The following is a 20,246-nucleotide window of genomic DNA, read 5'->3' on the forward strand; positions in this document are numbered from 1 at the left end:
CTCATGTTTATAGCCGTTGGATTAAACTTTAATGGCCCGGATTCTCCCAAATCCCTTTCCATAAAACAAAAATATTTGTTTTTAGGAACTTCCAATTCACAAAACCCTTTCAGGTGTCGTTTTTATTGACTTTTGGGGAAGATGATGCCCGTTGCTTATCCACAAACAACTTCATTGGCGTGCTCTGATTATTTCTGCTGTGCCAAATGACGATGTGCCCAGCCTGTCACAAAATTTATAGTTTGGACACGTGTTCTCTTAATGACACTTTTATAACTCTGTTAGCCTTGAAAATTAACTTAGTTGGGTTAATAGTTCCCTTGTGAGGATAATAAAAAAATAGCGTATGTGGTTAAAAAAATTAGGTTGAAGTTCTTGTAGTAAAGTCTGTTAGGATTTAAACTAAAAATTGAAAATGACTTCAACTCTCCTTTAAATAGCACATGAGACTTACTTCGATTTTAGCCTTATATGTATGGCTCATGTGTTAATAATTAATAGAAAGTTTATATAATTTTTAATTTTATGTCTAAGTCCTAATAAACTTTACAACAGGAGGTTAAATTTTAATTTTTTATATCATAGAACTATCATTTTATCACGGAAACTAATAATCTGATTAGGGCGTGAAAATTAGAAAAATTAAACCAAACCAGCCACTGAAACTGGCACCTACGCTCAAACCGTCGCTGTCTACTTGTTCTTCCTTTGTCAACACCGTAGGCAGGCGGAGGGTGGGTACAGGGGTTCTGGGCATAGCAGATCCGCACTCAGAACTGAACATATGAACTCTGGAAGTGTGGAAGTAGAAGAGGTGAGCAATCTGCGTTTCTGGAATATTTGGCCAACGAACACCGTAAGTTGTTGAGAGTTTAAACTCCAAATACTCGCACTACTTGTCAATTTTCTAAATATCCAACTTTAATTTTGTGAATTCCATGTCAATTTTGCAATCCAGCTCCAAAATCAAGACTCTGTTGGTGTTGGGATAGAGATGGAAGCAGGGAGTCAAATGCCGGAGACGAAATATGCTGCTGATATTTCCTCTATAAAGGAAGCGCAAGCACGCATCGAGCCATTCGTGCACAAAACTCCGGTCTTGACCTCGGAATCCCTCAATGCTCTTTCAGGAAGACGCCTTTTTTTCAAATGCGAATGTTTACAGAAGGGGTGAGACTCTACTTCGCACTCAATCATGCGTATGCGTGTCTTCTTTTCTTTCGTAACTTGGTTTGGATTTCATTAGGGTAATCTATGTGCCTGCCTATGCAGTGGCGCTTTCAAATTCAGAGGCGCTTGCAATGCCGTGTTTTCACTTGATGATGACCAGGCTGCTAAGGGGGTTGTAACACACAGCAGGTTTGATTTCCGCTCATTTGCGTGTCATCGCTACTTTCCTTAACCAATTTGTCTGATTACGCCCTGATTTTTTCCTCCGAATTTAGTGGTAACCATGCTGCAGCATTGTCTTTGGCTGCAAAACTACGGGGGATCCCTGCATACATAGTTATACCAAAAAATGCTCCCAACTGCAAAGTTGAGAATGTCATTCGTTACGGTGGTCATGTTATCTGGAGTGAGGCCACTATGCAGTCAAGGGAAAGTACAGCAGCTAAGGTGTTGCATGAAACTGGCGCACTTCTTCTCCATCCTTACAATGATAGGCGCATAATAAGGTACAAATTGACCTCAGTTTATTTGCATTTAATCACATATGTTTGAAATTTCGCCTATGATAAGGGAAGAACATGAATCTTTTACTCAAAGATAGGCTTGTTCTGTGCAAATGTTATTGAAACGTAAAATGTATGTTGAAATTCTAATGAGCTGATGCACAATAAAGACAACTTAAACAGATTGCTTTACGGTAAGAGTGTGTGTTTACTTAAAGAACCGAATCAAAATCATATTATGATTTGTTAAACTGCTGGTAGTATTGCGTTTCCCATATTTTCTCTCGGAAAAACACCAATAGCCGTTCCCTTGAATTTCATGGCGATGTACTACCCTGGTTACTCCTCGGCAAGTATTACTATTACTTAAATAATTTCAGATGCATTAGCGAAACTTGTTCCTTGTAGGTTAATCCATTAGATGCTGCTAGACAATGCTATACTACGTATTAACGTATTGGAAAACAGTAACATTCCTTAACGTAACTAATGAGATTAGGGCTTTATGGCATGTTTAAGTTTAACTGTTCTTGCAGTGGGCAGGGTACCATTTCACTGGAGCTTCTGGAGCAACAAGTTCCGCAGTTAGACGGCATTATAGTACCCATAAGCGGTTGGTTTAGTTACATATAATCATAAAATTTGTTTGATTAGTTCATTTTTGTTCCTCAATATTCTGTTGTTGACTTTTAATCTTTGTAGTAGTATTGATTTATGTATATCTGTCTGTATAGGAGGTGGCTTGATATCAGGGGTGGCTTTGGCCGCCAAGTCCATCAACCCCACGATTCGAATTTTTGCAGCTGAACCTGAGGGTGCTAACGATGCAGCTCAATCCAAATCAGCTGGGAGGATTATAACATTGCCTGAGACCAACACTGTTGCAGATGGGCTTCGAGCTTTTCTTGGAGACCTTACTTGGTAAAGGAAGATCACATTTTATCCAAGCAGTTCATTAGAAATCTATCTTCATCTTGTCGATAATGCTCAGTATTAATGAGCTTCTACTCATAGTTAGCAATTTGCCTTAACTCTTTCTTTCTTTGCACTGGAACCAGGCCCGTTGTGAGAGATCTTGTCGATGGCGTTATAACTGTAAATGACGAGGAGATAATAAATGCTATGAAACTCTGTTACGAGATTTTGAAGGTTGCAGTAGAACCCAGTGGAGCAATAGGCCTTGCTGCTGTTTTGTCCAAAAGTTTCAAGAAAAATTCTGCTTGGAAGGATTGCAGCAACATCGGAATTATACTTTCTGGAGGTAATGTAGATCTAGGCATCCTATGGGATGCCTACAAAAAGTGAAGTCTAAATTACTTTGTTCTTGTCTGCAAACTCTCTATTTCCCTTAATACTGATACTTGTTCTTCGGAAATTGAAACGAAAAACCTTCACACTTTTCATGTATCATGCACGGTAGCCGCTAATTTGCTTTACTTGAGTAGTATTCTCAATTAACAGCTTTAGAACTCTCTCTGTGCTTCAAAAGTTCAAGAAACAAAATTCATGAATACCTGTTTAAATTTCTTTTGGATTTATATGTTCACCCATTGCTTGCATTCTTTGTCCTGTTGGTGATTGTAACGCTAACTTATGGGAGACTTGGAATATGCTTGAATTGACTGCCCAACATATAGCAGATGTTCACAGTTTGGAGAAAAACCCTTTAGAAAACTATGTCTTGTTAGACCATCTCCAATGGAGACCCGTGTCAGTCTATACTCACAGTTTTGGGCCAAGTTCGGATCTATCATGGAGAAACAAAACAAGGCTGAATTGTTCATACAAAACCCAATAAATTTCTGAGCAGCCAATCTTGCACAGCAGCTACAGCTTGTAAGAATCTCCTTGAAAGATTTGTTGTTGGTTCTTACATTAAATAATGGGAAGGAAAAGGAAAGTGATGGCATCAAATTCTACCAGTAGGACCAGATGCTAGTTGTGATAACCCCTCTGATAGCCTATCCTAGTGCAATCAGATATTTCAGTGAGTTGGTCTTGCTATTCAATGAACCACGGTACTATGGCTTTACCACTTCTATATCTTTATATCCATATATCTATATATCTCTATGAGTTCTGGTCCAAGAAAATTGTGGTCATCCACCGTTCTGATCTTAGTCCAACGGTAAAGAAGAAAGTACAAGAACGAAAATTAGATGACCACCCCCCTTGGAGAAAGATCGAAAGGTGGGTGACTACAGTTTTCTTGGACAATGGGGTGTAGGAGAGGAGAATGTGACTGATATCTATATTTCATCACTCATCAATGTTTGTTGCGGTTGGCAGGTTGATATACGTACTATGTTTGCAGTAGCAACGCTATCAATTAAATGTGGTAAACTATTTTTCTAGCAATTAGGGACCACTATGAAATGATGTCAATGTTGCAGAAGTTTTTAGGTCACAAAATTTTGGCCATGTGGTTTGGTTTAGTTAGCAATGTAAGTCATATAAGTCTAGTTAAGAAAAAGCAAGGATATGATGTCAATGTTGCAGAAATTTTTAGGTCACAAAATTTTGGCCATGTAGTTTGGTTTAGTTAGCAATGTTTGGTTTAGTTAGCAATGTAAGTCATATAAGTCTAGTTAAGAAAAAGCAAGGGGCTTGTAGCGCAATTGTCAAGAGCATTTACCTCTGCATCAAAAGTTCTAGGTTCTTTTCCTTTACTCCTCACTCTTAATTGTTAAGAGCATTTATAAATTTCCATTGATAAATTTAACGAAATTTATGATTTGGACTTGATTGCAAATCAAACCGAGCTCCGCAACTAAAATTCCCAAAATTAAAATGACACGACCGAAATAGGAAACAAGTAAAACCACATGAACCAAAAGTATAGAGAAATGATTTCTGCACACTTTGTTTACCTATGTCACTTTGATTCTCCTTTGATTGATTCAATCTATACTATAGACCAAAAATAAACAGGACTCTACGCGAGGAGAAAATGGTGTGTGGAACTCACTTTCCCGAAGTATAATGTAGCCCGAGAAAACGAAACCTACCATTCATAATGTTGAACCCTCATGCATCTGGTTATGATTAACATTTGTCTAATGCATCAAAGTCAAGTTCATGCTCAAGAAGGTTTTGTTTCTATACATACATATATATATATATGTATGTATGTATATCTATGTTAGCATTTTCTTTGAGCAAAATATGATTGAGAAGCTGTCGTATCCCTGTTGTGGTTAATTAGTGTGTGAGGTGACGAAATTAATGTCGTTGGGGATGGACCTTTTAATTCAATTCGCACATTTATAACAAAGTGATTGATGCAGATCCACGCATATTGCACGTACAATTTGAGAATCACATGCACCACTGCCATGGTGACCACCTTTGTTGATTGTGAAACGTTCAACGAGTGCTAGGGTCAGTTGTATATGTGTTGTATTGATCGCAGTTGTTGATGGCGGACGGTTTATGCGTACGATGGGACGAGCGACTGATGGTAGCTCTTGTAACCATTTCAACATGTAGTCTAGTATGCACTCGTATGATCAATTGAGATGATACAAATAGTTTAATTTCTTGATGAAGAGAAAACATGATACTACTTGATGGATCCAATGTGATTATTTGTGTCAAAATGACATAGGGCACAAACTTGCCACCTTTAAATTACAAAGCGTCGAAAGTCACAACAAGACATGAATTAAAACTCTATTTGTTTCACTAGATAAATGACTCATTTTTTTAGGTGTCTTTGATAGATTTATTTACGCACATAACTATCGAGAAGGTAATCAGGTTGTTAATTTGTTAGCTTTTTATGGGTTTGCAGCGTGTACTTATTATCGGTGATCTATGATCCTAGGATCTGTGACTTCTGCTCATAGTCGAGACTTGTCTTTTTACCCTCATTATCGTTTTCACTGATTTACTTTGATATATGGGTTTCTGATTGTGGTGGTCCTTTTTCCTTTACCAAATGATTGATAGCTCACATGTGATCGTTGACGAAGAATTAATCTCACCAAAGTGTGTACCATTTTCATCCCCTAAAGAAAAGAACCTGCAAGCTGCTTCTACCAAATCAATGAGGAATGAGCTCTTCTTCCCTTTCCTAATTTTTTGACCACTTTGAAATTTCTTACCTTTTATATCCACTGTGACGAAGACAGATTATCTAATATCGCACTATTAAGCCACAAACTCCCAAAACTAACACATTAAATTAAGTTCAACTTTATTTTATTTTATTTTAGAGATGGTTTGTCCCCTTTCGCTGGCTGAGTTATTCAACTAATTAAAGGCTTTGCATTTGAATTTCTTCTTAACCTTACCTTCACTAGGTCAAATAAGAAAATATTGAACCATTCAGAAGAATATATATATATATATATATATATATATATATATATATATTAACAAACGATATTCTCTACACTAAAAGGATGGGGAAGTAGGTTAAGCCTCACAATGAGCTAGCAATAATGTGGTTCAAATTCGCTTTTGACAAAAATTGAACCTAAGACCTCTCACTTGCAAGTGAAGAGGAATACTACTAGACCGTAGTACTAAGTAGCCAGAATAAAAAGTTGATAAAAACAAAAAGAGTATGTGATGTGGTATGGTGGTGTTGAGGGAATCAATTTAATTGCCAAAAATCTCTCAAAGAGGATAGTTTTACCTCTACTTAAGAAAGAAGAAAAAATTTCAAAAAGTGATACGTGGACTACTATTGACACATCCCGACCTAAATCGAGGCATGCTGGCCGTCACGTGAGGATGACGTAGTCATGTGTGCAGTGCGGAAGTGATAGCAACAAGAAAATGTGGGTAAATAAAAACACCAAACTAGCTACTTTACACTAGGTGAGTATATAAGTATGAGTGCAGGTGTTTAAAGTATAAATTCACATACTCAAAGCATAAGTAACCTAAGTGCAGTCCAGCAGGCTAAATATTAATTAAACATAATATGAAAGAAATAAAGTTCCTACATTATTTGAAGTCTATCAGAACCGCCATAGAATCCTCGTAAGCCACCAACACGAACTTCTACCTAGAACCTGGAGGGGCGCAAAACAGAAAACATGAGTGGGCAAAAACAAAGCTTTTCAAAACCATTTCTCTTTCCAAAAGTAATAACCCTCACTGTAAAACCCGTATAATTTCCCAAAAAATAGTAATACATATGTATTTATAGAAATGAAGCTCGAGAGTAATGAAAACCAAGTATATGCCATGTCAAGTATCTCAGCAATGAAATAAGTAAACTAGGTGGAATAAATCAATGTAAAATGATATGCCAGCCGGAGTCACCTAACGTGACTTGTACGGCTGAACCTATATCTCATCTACCAAATCCTACACACGAGTCAGAACCACCTAATGTGGTCTGTACAACAGGCTGGATGTAAATAGGCACGCTCAAGTGCTACGATCACATGAAGGTTGTGCGAAGAATCGCAAGTCATCTACAAATCGGAACCACTTAATGTGGTTTGTATGACGGGCTAGCACCTGCCTTGGATCCAAGGTGAGCATGTGGTGCAGGAGGTGAACGATCACGTGAAGCCTAGGCCCTGGCCTCGGGCGAAGCACTAACGCCGAGGTGCAGGATAATGAGCACTAAATGTATCTCAACATAACCATACACACCACAATCATTATTATCAATATGTACTCACCTGAAGCTTACCTGTGCGTCCGTAGCATCATGCAATAATATGCATATCTATACTAATGCATATACTAAAGTGTAATGCAATTGACATGGCATTTAAAAATGTAAATCCATTTAAAATAATTTCTGGGAAAAATGTAAAGAATATATATATATATATATATAGAAAACCAAAAACTCACTCACTGGTATGTTGCAGGGTCGTAACCCTCGAGTCTCGCCTGGCTGCGCTCGTCATTCGGAAACGTCTCACCTATATGTGAAACAACTATTTTAACGTTAATTTTAAGCATATAACCAAAACCGTGTAATAACTTCTCATACGTTGCTCAATTGGGATGTTTGAATATATCATCGTGGCCTACTCAACACCACGAGCATCCCCATATTTTTAGAATAATTTTCCGACATCCCACGTGTCGGCCACGTGCAGGCACTTGCCTGGCACACTGACGGAATCCCTAACGGCGTTAGGGAATATTTCGTTAAATAGTAGTATATACCATTAACTTTACCTGACGCCGTCATTATATTCAGTCAAAGTTGATGCAATATGCTCCTTTCTTCTTCGGTGCTTCGTTGGGATCCGTTGCCAGCCGCCGTATGTATCGCCGAATTATGGAAAAACTTCAAACTTCAATATCTCACTCATTTTTCAACCAAAATTCATGAATTTTATATGGATTTGAAGCTCTCAGATAGAAGAACATAACCTTACCTATTTGAAGTCCAAAATCTAACAGAAACTGGCCGAAAATCGGCTAAACCTAGAAACCCATAGTCGAGCTTATTCCGACGTCCAACCTTAACCAAAACGAGTCTAAACCACTAGGGGAGTCGCATGAATACCTTTTTAAGTCTCAAAATCAAGTGAAACTTCGGCGATCACGTCAGGGAAACATGGCACCCTATCGGAGCTCCTAAGTTCTCGAGTTCCCGTGAACTGTTCTTTGTCCCAAAGGTATTACTAGGATCGTGAGACCACGAGGAACACGATGATGTAAAGTTCATGTTCGATCTATGAAGTTTGAGGGTGGTTGGGTATGGTGAGTTATGGGTTGTACGGATGGGAGAGTGTTCGAGAAAGAAGGAGAGTGTGAGGGAGGTTTGGCACGTGTATGTGTGTGTAATTGGTCACGGGTTGGCCAATTTAAAATGGCCTCAAGCCCTAATTGAGCTGCATTGTTTAGGGCTCAAATAATTGAGTCCAACTAAGAAACCCAACTCAAATTCCCTTATTCCTTCAAAGCATTTCCACTATGAACCCGATTCGGCCCTAACTCGAGTTGATGCTTTCGTGATGTCGAGTACAATTTAATCATGTCAACATGAAAAATAATTTAAACTATATTTGTACATTCACGTCACTAAGCCAACGAGGGCATAATCGTCATTTTACATACATTCGGAGAGAAAATATATTTTTATTCGGGACGGGTAGTCACAACTATTAGTCGTTGATAAAATTAAGTTTTACAATCAATTAACGATTGACATTTATATGTCGAGATCTTTAATTGTTAAATCACTGATCGTTTAAATTGTATGATCGAAGATTTAATTTTCCATTCATTCGTTCAATGTTATACATTATCGCCTATACGAAATATGACACTAATAGCCAATTATGCAGATGAAGCTCATAAAATGTGATGGCATCATGGCATGCCAAATGTCTTTTGACTCTAAGATGGAGATGGAGCCCCCTCATTATATTACTTTGAGTGACGCACCATGGTTGATCTAATAACATTTTGACACGTGTGTTGATCAAGATTAACTGGGGTTTTGAATACTTTTTGAATTTTAATCCACGCATGGTACTTAAATCAAAATCACGAGGCTCCCTCACCTGCCTTCAAAATTACTCAAAAACTTTTATAGAGCGGAAGGGTACAGGATTCTATCCGTGCATTCTATTTGTTTATCAATTATTATGTAATTAAAAATTACTTTAAAATTTTCATTTAAAATTGAATACAAACAATATTTAACAAAAGTTAGTTACAAAATATATTATTAACGATTAAAATAAATTAATCTCTAAAATTCTCACAAAAATAACATGGAGAGGATTCTCTTCCGAGTAGAAGCCCTTGTCGGTGAGGACACCCACCATGATGTTTAAACAAGGACCAGTTCTTATGTCACATCCAAATTAGACAAAAAAAAAAAAATCAGGCTAAAACGTAAAGGCAATCATATAATGTCATAATATATTTACAAAATGGTCCGCATATTTAACTACTTTGCTATTTTAATCATGTCCAACTTTTTTTTATTTATATTTTATGTCCTTATATATAATAATATTAGTAAAACGTACCAGATGCATGCAATATTTTATTTGGTGTTTGTCCCTTGTAATACCCAAAATAACACAATCTAGAGAGAAGAGAGAGGAAACAGAGTGGGGGTCGTTGTGAACAAACACCATTGATACTTTTGATGGAGAACAACTGGATTGTGATGTGTAAACTTGAGGAGATATTTCAAATTTTCAATCTCTTTGGCCTTTTTTTTTATATTAAAGAACATATACGAGAAATACTCTTATGTCATTAACTTTTAACGTAAACAAACGTCTATCAAATGAGTAGTTCATTTTTTTAAATACGTGACAAACATTTTTTTTTAATTCATCGATATTTTTACACTAAGGGGAGAGAGTTCGGCTATGTCACACAATAGGCAACCTAATTTGGTATCAAATTCGATATCTACGAAATTCAAACCTAAGACTTATCACTTCTAAGTAAAAATGAATACTACCAGATCTTAGTATTTAGTGACGTGACAAACATCTATTGTATACCATACTAAAGTCAAAAGGGAAAGAGAAACCACGATTTAAAGTCGAAGAAAGAGAGTGGTGCAGGTTTGCAAATTTACAAAATCAAACCAAAACAATCAACGATGAGTCACTGGATTTGCTCTCCTGCACATCACAGGACAAAAAATGGTTGAATTTTAACCATTCACTCATGGAAAAAATTGCGGGCAAAAATTTCCGTGAGTAAATGATCATGTTTATGTACTTTAATGTTTTGACAAAAAGTCTGAAATGCCTTGGGCTAAACCAAGGGAAAAAAAAAAGTTAAACTCATTCGGCATAATTAGAGGGAATAATACTTGTGATTAACAAACACATTTAGGCCTGGGCTATAATTTTTTCAAATTGCACTATCAATCTATGTTGTGGGTTATGTCAATGTCAGTTGTTGTGATAAACAGAGAACTCTAAACAATACTTGTGATTAACATGTAGTCAATCTTAATCCAACTTAACTTTCCATCCTAAATTTACTCATCTACAAGGCCATTTTAAGACATTGAAGCTTGTTCGATCTTTAAACAATGTTTTAAATGACCTTTTTATGATTTTGTATGAGGCGTAGACAAACTAATTTAAAAAAAAAAGTTTAGATGAGAAGTTTGATAGAACGGAGATTGATGAGCAATTTAACCGCGTGACTAACATTGACGTATAACCCCCAACCCATTTATTTATTATTAGGATTTAGCCTTATACAGTTGTAATTAAATATCATATCACCAATCACATTTCTCATCGCAGTATGTGATGTAATTTACATTTCTATGTAAACAATGTTGTTGATGAATATGATTGCTCGTTTACCATAACTTATTTCTCACAAATAGTGTAACTCACATGTGAATGGTAATATAGTCAAGTTATTTTGAATTTTATGATCAATCTTTGTCTTGACCAAGAAAAGTTAGAAGAGATATATTAATACTCAAGACTTGTTAGAGCCAAATATTTTCAAATTGTTCATGTTTTTGGTGCCTTTGGAGCCATGAACACCTGGCTAGCTTTAGAATTTAGACCAAGAGTGGGTCCACCAAATTCGAAGATAATGCTTGTAAGTTTCAAGTGTAACTTACCTTAAACTCAAAACAATACTACAAATAGGGTTTAATTAATACTACGGCATCATAGAGGTGGCCAAAGAAAAAGAAAGTAGCACAAATGGCCAAGTAAATTACTAGGAAAATGCTTTAGAACCAAACTTTTCTTTTTATATTTTATTCTCTTAAAATTTACAATTTAAAATTTAGTAGTGTTTAAGTCACGTAAGAGATTTTCAAGGAAAAAATTGATTCCACGAACTATTTCCTACATATTAAGGTAAAGAAAAAAAGGAATTGTATTAGGATTCTGAAAATCTCATCCTACATTTTTTCACAAGTGTATTTTTCTTTTTAATTATAGAAAGTTTGGAGTACACAAGAAGATTTTTGGAGTGCTAATAGTAGTTTAAAAAAATGTGTTGTTTTCGCATAATATATTAGTGATCTTTGAATTGTTTAACTAAAAATAATAATAAAAAAATAATTGAAGACATTCGAATGGGATTAAATTGACGTATAAATTGGTCAAGTTAGCATTGTTTTCTAATTTTGATTCTTATTAGTTTGAGGCGCCCCCAAATTTAGTATGGGATGTCCCTAATTCTCCTCTTACACACCCATGCTTAAATATAATTAGTTGTTTTTGTTTAATTTATTCAGTCAAATGACTTGAAGATCAACTCCCTAGACAAATAAGGTTGTGCACAAAGCGAAAAATGTGTGTGCAGTAGGGAAATGAATTTTGGCACCTATTTTCTCCTCTTGCACCCTCATGTTTATTTTTATTTTTTATTCTCTCTTAATCCACTCCAAGGGCTAGAATAAACCTTTTATATAGGTAGTAAATGTGCCTAGAAATCATTTTCTTAAAATGAAGAATTACGAGTAGAGAAGGTAAAATTGAAAGAGAGTGCAAACGACACTTTATCATAGTAGTGGAGAGTATTCAAGCCTATGCATTTTGGTGTGAGTTCAATCCCTACCGACTCCCTTGCCCCCCTAACAATTAACTTCTAACCTACTAATGCTATCACTCAACTCAAAAATTGAAAGAGAAGTGATTTTCCATACCTTTTTTAGCCTATTGCATACTTGTTTAATCTTAATCGTTGATTTCATTTGACATATTCCATCAGATGATCATAAATAAATAAATAAAATGTGAAAAAACAGGTAAGTAAAATTCAATTCATTTCCCAAAGTAAAAATTACCTTGAGCAAAATTACAGGTCAAAAGAAAATTAGAGGTAAAAGTTATTTATTAAAAAAAGTCAGAGTCAAAGTAATGATATTTTTACGAGAAGTAGGAGATTACCATAGTGTTGAGAGCGAGCAAGCATGTGCAGGGTGTGCTAATAATTAGGGGGAAGTGGGTGGTGACTATGAGGTTAAGGCACATGATTACTGCCGCAATTACCGGGACATGCTTCCTTCCTTTCCAAATTTCTCTGCTATTATTTCTTAGAAAAGGGGGACAACTCCTTTCCAAATATTTCTGTGCTTTTCTAGTTTTTAAATTTCGTGTAAAAATTTTTGCTGTATATTTCTTTTCCATGCGCATCAAGAAAATTACCTCTCCATTGGCGATTTTTTTTTAACTACGGACACTACATGCTTCTAAAGATGCCTTGCATTTTTCATTGTCTTCCATTAGTTTGCTCTAAAAACATAAATACAACAATATTCTGCTTTTAAAGAAGAAGGATATTCTATTATGAGTGAGTATTGAGCTAAGCCACCCAATGAGCTAGTCATTAACCGGATATTGAACCTAACACAAATATAATACGTCTATGTGAGTTGAACATGAGATCTTTTACTTACGAGTTAAGGTAAATATCAATTTATCAATAAACTACTGTGCTAATTAGTTTTGTTATACTTATAGAATATAAAAAAACATTTGCAAAAGCTAGCCAACCATTAAAAATAAATATACAAAATCAATTAATTGTTTATTTCACAATTAGATTTCTATATGATATTGACATTTCTTTTTAAAGATATATTTGTTCCTCCTTCCCAGCTGCTTCCTCTATAAAATAGAAAAATAATTGCCATCTAGCTTACAACATTCCAACCACATGTGATCAACTCATTATTTTTATATTTTGTAACAAAAAAAATATAAATTTTGTTGGGGTGGTCAATGGTTTTCTATTATTCATTCTATAAGTTCTCAACCATTAAAAACAAAAAATAATTTATGCACTTTTTATGTTCTATACATTTGTATTTATTTTTGTCCACTAAGTGTCAATAATTTTATGAGGAAATTTAAAATTAAAAAGTAAACATGAGCATGCATGAAGAGAAAAATGGTATAATTGAAAATCACGTCCTAACTATTGTTATTGTATGCCATTGCAACAATCAAATACATATTAAGATAGGGTCTCGTTCTCTTAGTCACTTAAGGACAAAAAATTTATGGTCACACATTGCTAAATTTGATATAAAAAATGGAGATTAAAACACTAAAAACACATTATTCATTCTCTGTCACATCCTGACCTGGGCTCCACCACTTTCCGGGCCCGACTCCGCCATAGCACGATATTGTCCACTTTGGGCCCCGACCAGTTTGCAGAAACAAATCCGTGAGGGAATGGTAAGCCCAGAACGGACAATATCGTGCTACGATGGAGTTGGGCCCGGAAAGTGATGAAGCCCGGGCTAGGATGTGACATTCTCCATTCTTATTATCAAATAAAAAAAAGTGAGTATATAATCTTTTTCTTTCTTTAAAAAGAAGATAGCTGGTGGCTTTGCCAGTCCATTGCGGACGTCAGGAACACTACAAAAGCATTTCAATATATGGACAAGAGAGGATGGAGGTCTAGGACACACAACTACATCAAACCCTGGAAAGCATTATTAATATGATATCATATTTTAAGCCCTAAAACAACTACTGAACTAAATTAAAAATATAAAATATAAATTAAATCGTAACTTCATAAGCCAACAACAATATCTGCAAACATAATACAAAAAAGTCCCAAACTCAAAAGTCTTAAGACTCTTGACTCATAATTGTTTACATCTAATGCAGAAACCTATGCAAAAGCAAAAAGCAAAAACAAAAACGTAAAAAAACTTGTTCTAGTTATAATTTAAAAACAAATAATTTGCAATTTTGATAAGGCAACATCATTGAAGCAGCAACCGGTATGGTAAGCTGCCTGTAGACAACATTCCATACCAAAGCCAACCGTTATGAATTGATTCGGTCTTATTACCTATCGATTATGAAAATTTACCAAAATACTATCATATTCGTACCAATATAAACCAACCGGTAAGGTTTGGTCTGTACATCCGTAAAAGGAAAAAATTTCAACCCTGCAAAACATATCATATAAAATATAAATCTAAAATTCATCTCATATTACTGAGCCACCATAATTGAGTGACTATATAATCACCTAAGTGACTTGAGAACAGTTTGTTTAAAGAAAAAAAAAATATATATATAACAAGGATCAATGACTACAGCCCGACATTTGAGCGGCCACGTAATCATATCCGTCGGATCCATTACCCCATCAATGCAACCAACCTTCGTAGAATGGTCGCATCACCCCCTAATACAAAATACGAGATATTCAGTTCCAATATATCACATCACGAGATATCGTAATACCTAAATTTGGATTTGGATCCTCTCCTGAGCTAATGGAGAGGATCTTTCTGATCCATGATCGTGGGCCGTTGGATTTTTATCCAACAGCTATAATTATTATAATTTTAAAGGGATCTCCTGTTTGTAGCCGTTGGATAAAAATCAAACGGTCCAAGATGATGGATCAGGATGATCCTTTCCATTAGCTCAGGAGAGGATCCAAATCCCCTAAATTTACCAGGCACCGGATCCAGTTAACAGTTAAGCAAGTGTTACTGCAAAAATACGAAGATCCAAACACTCACATCACACGACACCAATACCCACTACTCAAAAAGCAAAAGAAAAAGAAAAATCCAAGACCGCCATTCTCAAAGAAAATAGTCTCTCTCTCTCTCTCTCTCTCTCTCTCTCTCTCTCTCTCTCCGAGTAATTTTGTTATCCATTTTCCTTTTGCCAAAGCTTTTAGTAGCAGCAACCAACCAAAGCAACTGCATTACTATTGCCATTACCAAACCTCCCTTTGAATCCAAGTTTTAAGTCCACAACTCTGGTATCTTTCATCTTCCAAATTTTGCTTCGTCTGGTCACTAATTTGCTCAGTATTTTTGGTGGGTAGTTGCCAAAATCTTGGATTTGAGACTTGGAATTATTTGCTTCAAGAAATTCACATCCTTTTCGTATCTGGGTAGCATTTCTTTTTCTACTTTGTTGGGTAGTAACTACATTTTTACAGTATTAGTAAGGCTTTATTCTCTCATAAAGTTTGAAACTTTAGGCCATTTGGGGTTTCTTTTTTCTTGGGTTTTGAGTGATGGGTAGATAACCTCTTCTGGGTTGTGTTTTTCTTGAGAAACTAGGAGAAAAATGAGAGGTTTTGCCTCCTTTCAGCTTCTGTGCTGCTTGATAGCTGGGGTTCTTTTTGTGGGAGGTGAATCTTTTGGTTCACATGAAGGTATGTGTTTCTGTGTTCTCGCTCTGTTTCTCAGATCTTGGTTTATGCAAATCTCTGTTTGGTTGCTGAGAAAATGTGGGGAGAAAAGTGAAAATGATTGTCAATCTTGGGTTAAGTGCTGTTACATTGATTGAACTACGTTTCCTGTCTTTACAGTTGATGGAAAATTGTACAGGGTTCAAGATTGTGGTTAATTTCTTTCTTAATTAGCATAGAACGAGTGCTCTTGGAGTAGGGTGAGGGTGATTGTGATGCTTAAATCACTATCTAATCGAATATAATCGCATTGCTAGTTTGATTGAAGTGTTCAACTAGATTAGCTCTACATATGAAAAAAATTAAGACAAGGTGTAATGTGTTTATATGTTTTTGCCCATTTGTTGTTTTAGTAGAAATTCTTCTGAGTGAAAAATGGATTTTGCACAGTTTGGGCCCTTACAACGTTTAAGGAAGCGATATATGAAGACCCGCATCTGGTTTTGTCCAATTGGAATGCCTTGGATGCCGATCCTTGTGCCTGGTCCGGCATCACATGTTCTGTGGCTCGAGACCATGTTATAAAAATGTAAGATATGATCTTGCCTATATTAGTGCTAAATCATAGCTATTATTTCCAGTTTGTTTCTGATTTCGAGAGCAGACTTTTAGAATGATTGGTATACAATTTGTTTTTGATTTGTTACTTTTTTTGCAGTAATATTTCCAGTTCATCAATAAGGGGATTTCTTGTACCAGACTTGGGTCAGCTCAGCTTCTTGCAAGAACTGTATGCTTCCCGTCTTCCCACCTACCACAGTGACTCTGAAGATATTTAACCTTAATTCCAATCTTATTTGGTTGAAGCTTGATTACGTGTGTCTTGTTGTTTTACAGAACTCTGCATGGGAACAGGCTGCTTGGGATAATACCTAAAGAGTTGGGCTTGTTAAAATACCTCACGGTCTTGGACCTGGGGGCGAATGAACTCACTGGTCCAATTCCTCCAGAGCTTGGGAATTTAACCAGTGTTGTGAAAATGTACTAGGAATTTCACATTCATTTTCTGAATGATCATTTGTGGGTTGTTTGGGATTTCTCTTATTGTGGGAATTACTTTTGTTGCAGAAATCTTCAGTCAAATGGGTTGTCTGGTCGGCTACCTCCTGAACTTGGCAATTTGGGACACCTTGAGGAACTTTGTTTAGATAGGAATAAGCTTCAAGGAACCGTTCCAGCCAATGGAGATACAGGACTCCCATCTAACGTACATGGAATGTAAGTTGCAGAAGTGCTACAGTGTTGAATAATTCATGCAGCTCTGCATTTACACAAACCGATGTTTTTAGAGCCAACAATAATTTTGAGGATGTAAAATTATCATCATAACATTAGCTAAGCTATTCAAAATTGAGATAGAAAAGAAAAATGTGTCGATGGCTATACTGCTGTGTTTCTTGCATGCATTGTGAATCATTGGATCGCCGGCATTGTATTTAGTACTATGTTGTTGAAGTAGAAAAGATGAAGACGTTGAAATAGCAGTTTTGAGATAAATAAGTCGGGATTAAAATTCAAGGGTCAGCGAAGACTTTGTTTAAATTTGATTTGTCATAAAGATTTTGAGAAGTTTATTGACCTTTACTAGCAATTTATTTCTTGAATTTTTTGCTCATAGTTTTTCTTTTTGTGCTTCAGGTATGCCTCAACTTCAAACATAACAGGCCTCTGTCGATCATCTCAGTTAAAAGTTGCAGACTTCTCGTACAACTTCTTTGTTGGTAGCATACCTGAGTGCTTGGAGTATCTTCCCAGGTACTGTCCTATCCAAGGACGCATCATGTGTAGGTGGTATTATTGTTTGTTCATGTCCAGTATTAATCAATCCTAACCTGTTTAATTATTGTATCAAATCTTAATAATTTTTGTGGCCTGTTTGATCCTAACATGCCTGCTTATTGATTGGGTCATGTTTGGGTTGACAAAATACTCTAGCCTTAGGACCCTGTTATCTTGAAACCAAATTGTTGCTTTCCCATAAAATCAAATAAACAAGGATTAATGCAATACCAGACCAACAAATGTAGGAGGTCATAAATCCTTTTCCTACATTGTTAGTTAAGAAGTTTGTTTTGTCAAAATTGTGCTATTTTCATGTTTTTGTCAAGTACCATTATAATCTCCTAATCTTGTGTCGCACTTGCACTATTTTGAAAATTGCCCTTGTTATCCTTGATTGTATGCAACTTGTGAACCTTCATTTACTCAAGTTATTCCATGCAGGACAAGTTTTCAAGGAAATTGTCTCCAGAAACAGGATCCCAAGCAGCGTCCTGCAGAACTATGTGGTATGCGTGATTTTATATTTTTTTGAAGTGAACTATCTTTGGATATACATGCTTAGTAGTTTCAAGAACTTTTATAGTGGACGCTGAACACAAACCAAACCCTTTAGCAAATTCAAAATCGTGAACAAATGTTCTTATGATCCTTCTGAGTGAGCATCCTATATCACTAAATACTAATTTTGTGATGCCGAAATTACTTTGGTGATCCTAATATGTAATAGGGAAGTTTTGTCAACTTGATGCTCAGTTGATTTTTATAAAACTGAATCTGATGTGTGATAATTTGTGTCAGTACTGATTGTTGTAGTTAGTGACTTTTTCTTTTGTTGGTCCTATGAAGCTGGTGTGCCCCCTTCGAAAGGCCATCCCGGAAGTAACCCACAGCATAAACCTGCTAAAGAGGTCTCCAAACATCGGGAGGCTTCAAAACCTGCCTGGCTTTTGGCTCTGGAAATAGTGACTGGAACCATGGTGTGTTCGCTCTTTCTAGTTGCTGTTTTCACTGCTGTTCAGAAATGCAATAGCAAATCATCTATCATAATTCCTTGGAAGAAATCATCAAGTGAAAAGGACCATATCGCAGTCTACATAGGTTTGTTCCTTGTTGAACTCAGTGCAATTGAGTTTTTGAATTGTATATAGGAAAGCAACAATTGCTAATATGGTTACTGGTTTCAATACAGATTCCGAGATGTTGAAAGATGTTGCCAGATTCAGCAGGCAAGAGCTAGAGGTTGCGTGTGAAGACTTTAGCAACATTATTGGTTCCTCACCTGACAGTTTGGTATACAAAGGCAACATAAAAGGTGGGCCTGAGATTGCTGTGATATCCTTTTGCATTAAGGAAGAGCATTGGACGAGCTATCTTGAACTCTATTTTCAGCGAGAGGTGACAGATTTGGCAAGATTAAATCATGAAAATGCAGCAAAATTATTGGGTTATTGTAATGAGAGTGCCCCTTTTACGAGGATGCTGGTTTTTGAATATGCTTCAAATGGGACACTGTATGAGCACCTCCATTGTAAGTGAAGATTTTTCTTTAAGTGCATTTGATTTCTATTGGTCTCATGGGCTCTAACCATAATTTATTTTGATGCAGTTGGAGAGGGATGCCAGTTAAGTTGGACACGGCGCATGAAAATTATTATAGGCATTGCTCAGGGACTCAAGTATTTTCACTCGGAACTTGAGCCACCATTTACCATATCAGAGTTGAATTCTAGTGCTGTATATCTTACAGAACATTTTTTACCCAAGGTACACCATAAAACTTAGCAAATCCCTTAATTCAGATTTGTTCAAACATGATTCAGATGTATGAAAATTCCACAAGTCTACGTGGTTAATACTCTTTTTTCTACTATAGTTGGTTGATTTTGAAAGTTGGAAGACAATTCTTGCGAGGTCAGAAAAGAAGTTGGGCTCTATTAGTGGCCAAGGTGCTATTTGTGTCCTTCCGAATTCTATGGAAGCACGCCACCTGGATGTTAAAGGCAATGTCTATGCTTTCGGCATTCTTTTACTTGAAATAATAAGCGGGAGGCCTCCATTCTGCAAGGATAAGGGGTGCTTGATAGACTGGGTAAGTAAATTTTGTGGATGTTTTTGTGTTTTGTCAAATTTGCTCTTAAGGTAATCTGAGAAGTGTAGTCTATGCTAGTTATGCGTCAAACAACTTAAGGCTCCTGTCTTCTGCAGGCGAAAGACTATCTTGAGCTGCCAGATGTGATGTCGTACGTTGTTGATCCTGAACTGAAACATTTCAGTTATGATGACCTCAAAGTTCTATGTGATGTGGTGAATCTTTGCACCCATCCTGACCCCACCAAGCGGCCTTCGATGCAGGAACTATGCACCATGTTGGAGAGCAAAATCGACACATCAGTTTCGGCTGAGCTCAAGGCGTCAAATCTAGCATGGGCGGAGCTTGCACTGTCGTCATAAATGAGCTAAGTTAACATACTGTAAAGAAATATACAAATGTAATACTCGCCTTTTCGTTTTCTCGACGTTTTGTTCCTTGTAAATGTTTGTAATTGGAGAGGGAGCTTAAGGATGCATAAGCAGGACAAAATCTCTTTGTATACCATTTTCTGAACAGGAAAGCCCCAGATTACAGTAAAACTAGAGTTGCTAATCAAGTTTGTTCAA

The 20,246-nt window shown here is 36.3% G+C and overlaps 2 protein-coding genes across 3 annotated transcripts; both read left to right on the plus strand.

The window, feature by feature from the left end:
• The first annotated feature begins 604 nt into the window (after positions 1–604).
• LOC126627308 (serine racemase) lies at positions 605–3,184 on the plus strand. Of its 2 annotated transcripts, none has more exons than XM_050296766.1 (7): positions 605–814; positions 959–1,170; positions 1,273–1,359; positions 1,446–1,676; positions 2,210–2,286; positions 2,408–2,594; positions 2,732–3,184. In XM_050296766.1, exons 1-7 carry the CDS (start codon positions 785–787, stop codon positions 2,976–2,978), a joined length of 1,071 nt encoding a protein of 356 aa, XP_050152723.1. In that variant the 5' UTR covers positions 605–784; the 3' UTR covers positions 2,979–3,184. The 2 variants fall into 2 exon arrangements, with proteins under 2 accessions (XP_050152723.1, XP_050152722.1); XM_050296765.1 differs by having other exon boundaries at positions 606–856.
• A 12,000-nt stretch (positions 3,185–15,184) lies between these two features.
• Positions 15,185–20,246, plus strand: LOC126625907 (probable LRR receptor-like serine/threonine-protein kinase At1g63430). Its single transcript, XM_050295028.1, has 12 exons — positions 15,185–15,770; positions 16,197–16,335; positions 16,465–16,536; positions 16,644–16,787; positions 16,875–17,024; positions 17,445–17,561; positions 18,030–18,094; positions 18,435–18,686; positions 18,778–19,116; positions 19,195–19,352; positions 19,462–19,677; positions 19,794–20,246. The coding sequence occupies exons 1-12, from the start codon at positions 15,683–15,685 to the stop codon at positions 20,037–20,039; spliced, it is 1,986 nt and encodes a 661-aa protein (XP_050150985.1). The 5' UTR covers positions 15,185–15,682; the 3' UTR covers positions 20,040–20,246.

Source organism: Malus sylvestris, chromosome 6 (assembly GCF_916048215.2).
Source record: "Malus sylvestris chromosome 6, drMalSylv7.2, whole genome shotgun sequence".
In the NCBI taxonomy this organism is placed as follows: domain Eukaryota; kingdom Viridiplantae; phylum Streptophyta; class Magnoliopsida; order Rosales; family Rosaceae; genus Malus; species Malus sylvestris.

Excerpts from the sequence above, each read along its gene's own strand:
- LOC126627308 (XM_050296765.1), top strand. The coding sequence starts at position 785 with ATGAACTCTGGAAGTGTGGAAGTAGAAGAGGTGAGCAATCTGCGTTTC. Across the intron at positions 1,171-1,272 it reads TGCGAATGTTTACAGAAGGG|TGGCGCTTTCAAATTCAGAG; the intron begins GTGAGACTCTAC and ends CTGCCTATGCAG. Across the intron at positions 1,677-2,209 it reads AATGATAGGCGCATAATAAG|TGGGCAGGGTACCATTTCAC; the intron begins GTACAAATTGAC and ends CTGTTCTTGCAG.
- LOC126625907 (XM_050295028.1), top strand. The coding sequence starts at position 15,683 with ATGAGAGGTTTTGCCTCCTTTCAGCTTCTGTGCTGCTTGATAGCTGGG. Across the intron at positions 16,537-16,643 it reads CTCAGCTTCTTGCAAGAACT|AACTCTGCATGGGAACAGGC; the intron begins GTATGCTTCCCG and ends GTTGTTTTACAG. Across the intron at positions 19,117-19,194 it reads ACTGTATGAGCACCTCCATT|TTGGAGAGGGATGCCAGTTA; the intron begins GTAAGTGAAGAT and ends ATTTTGATGCAG.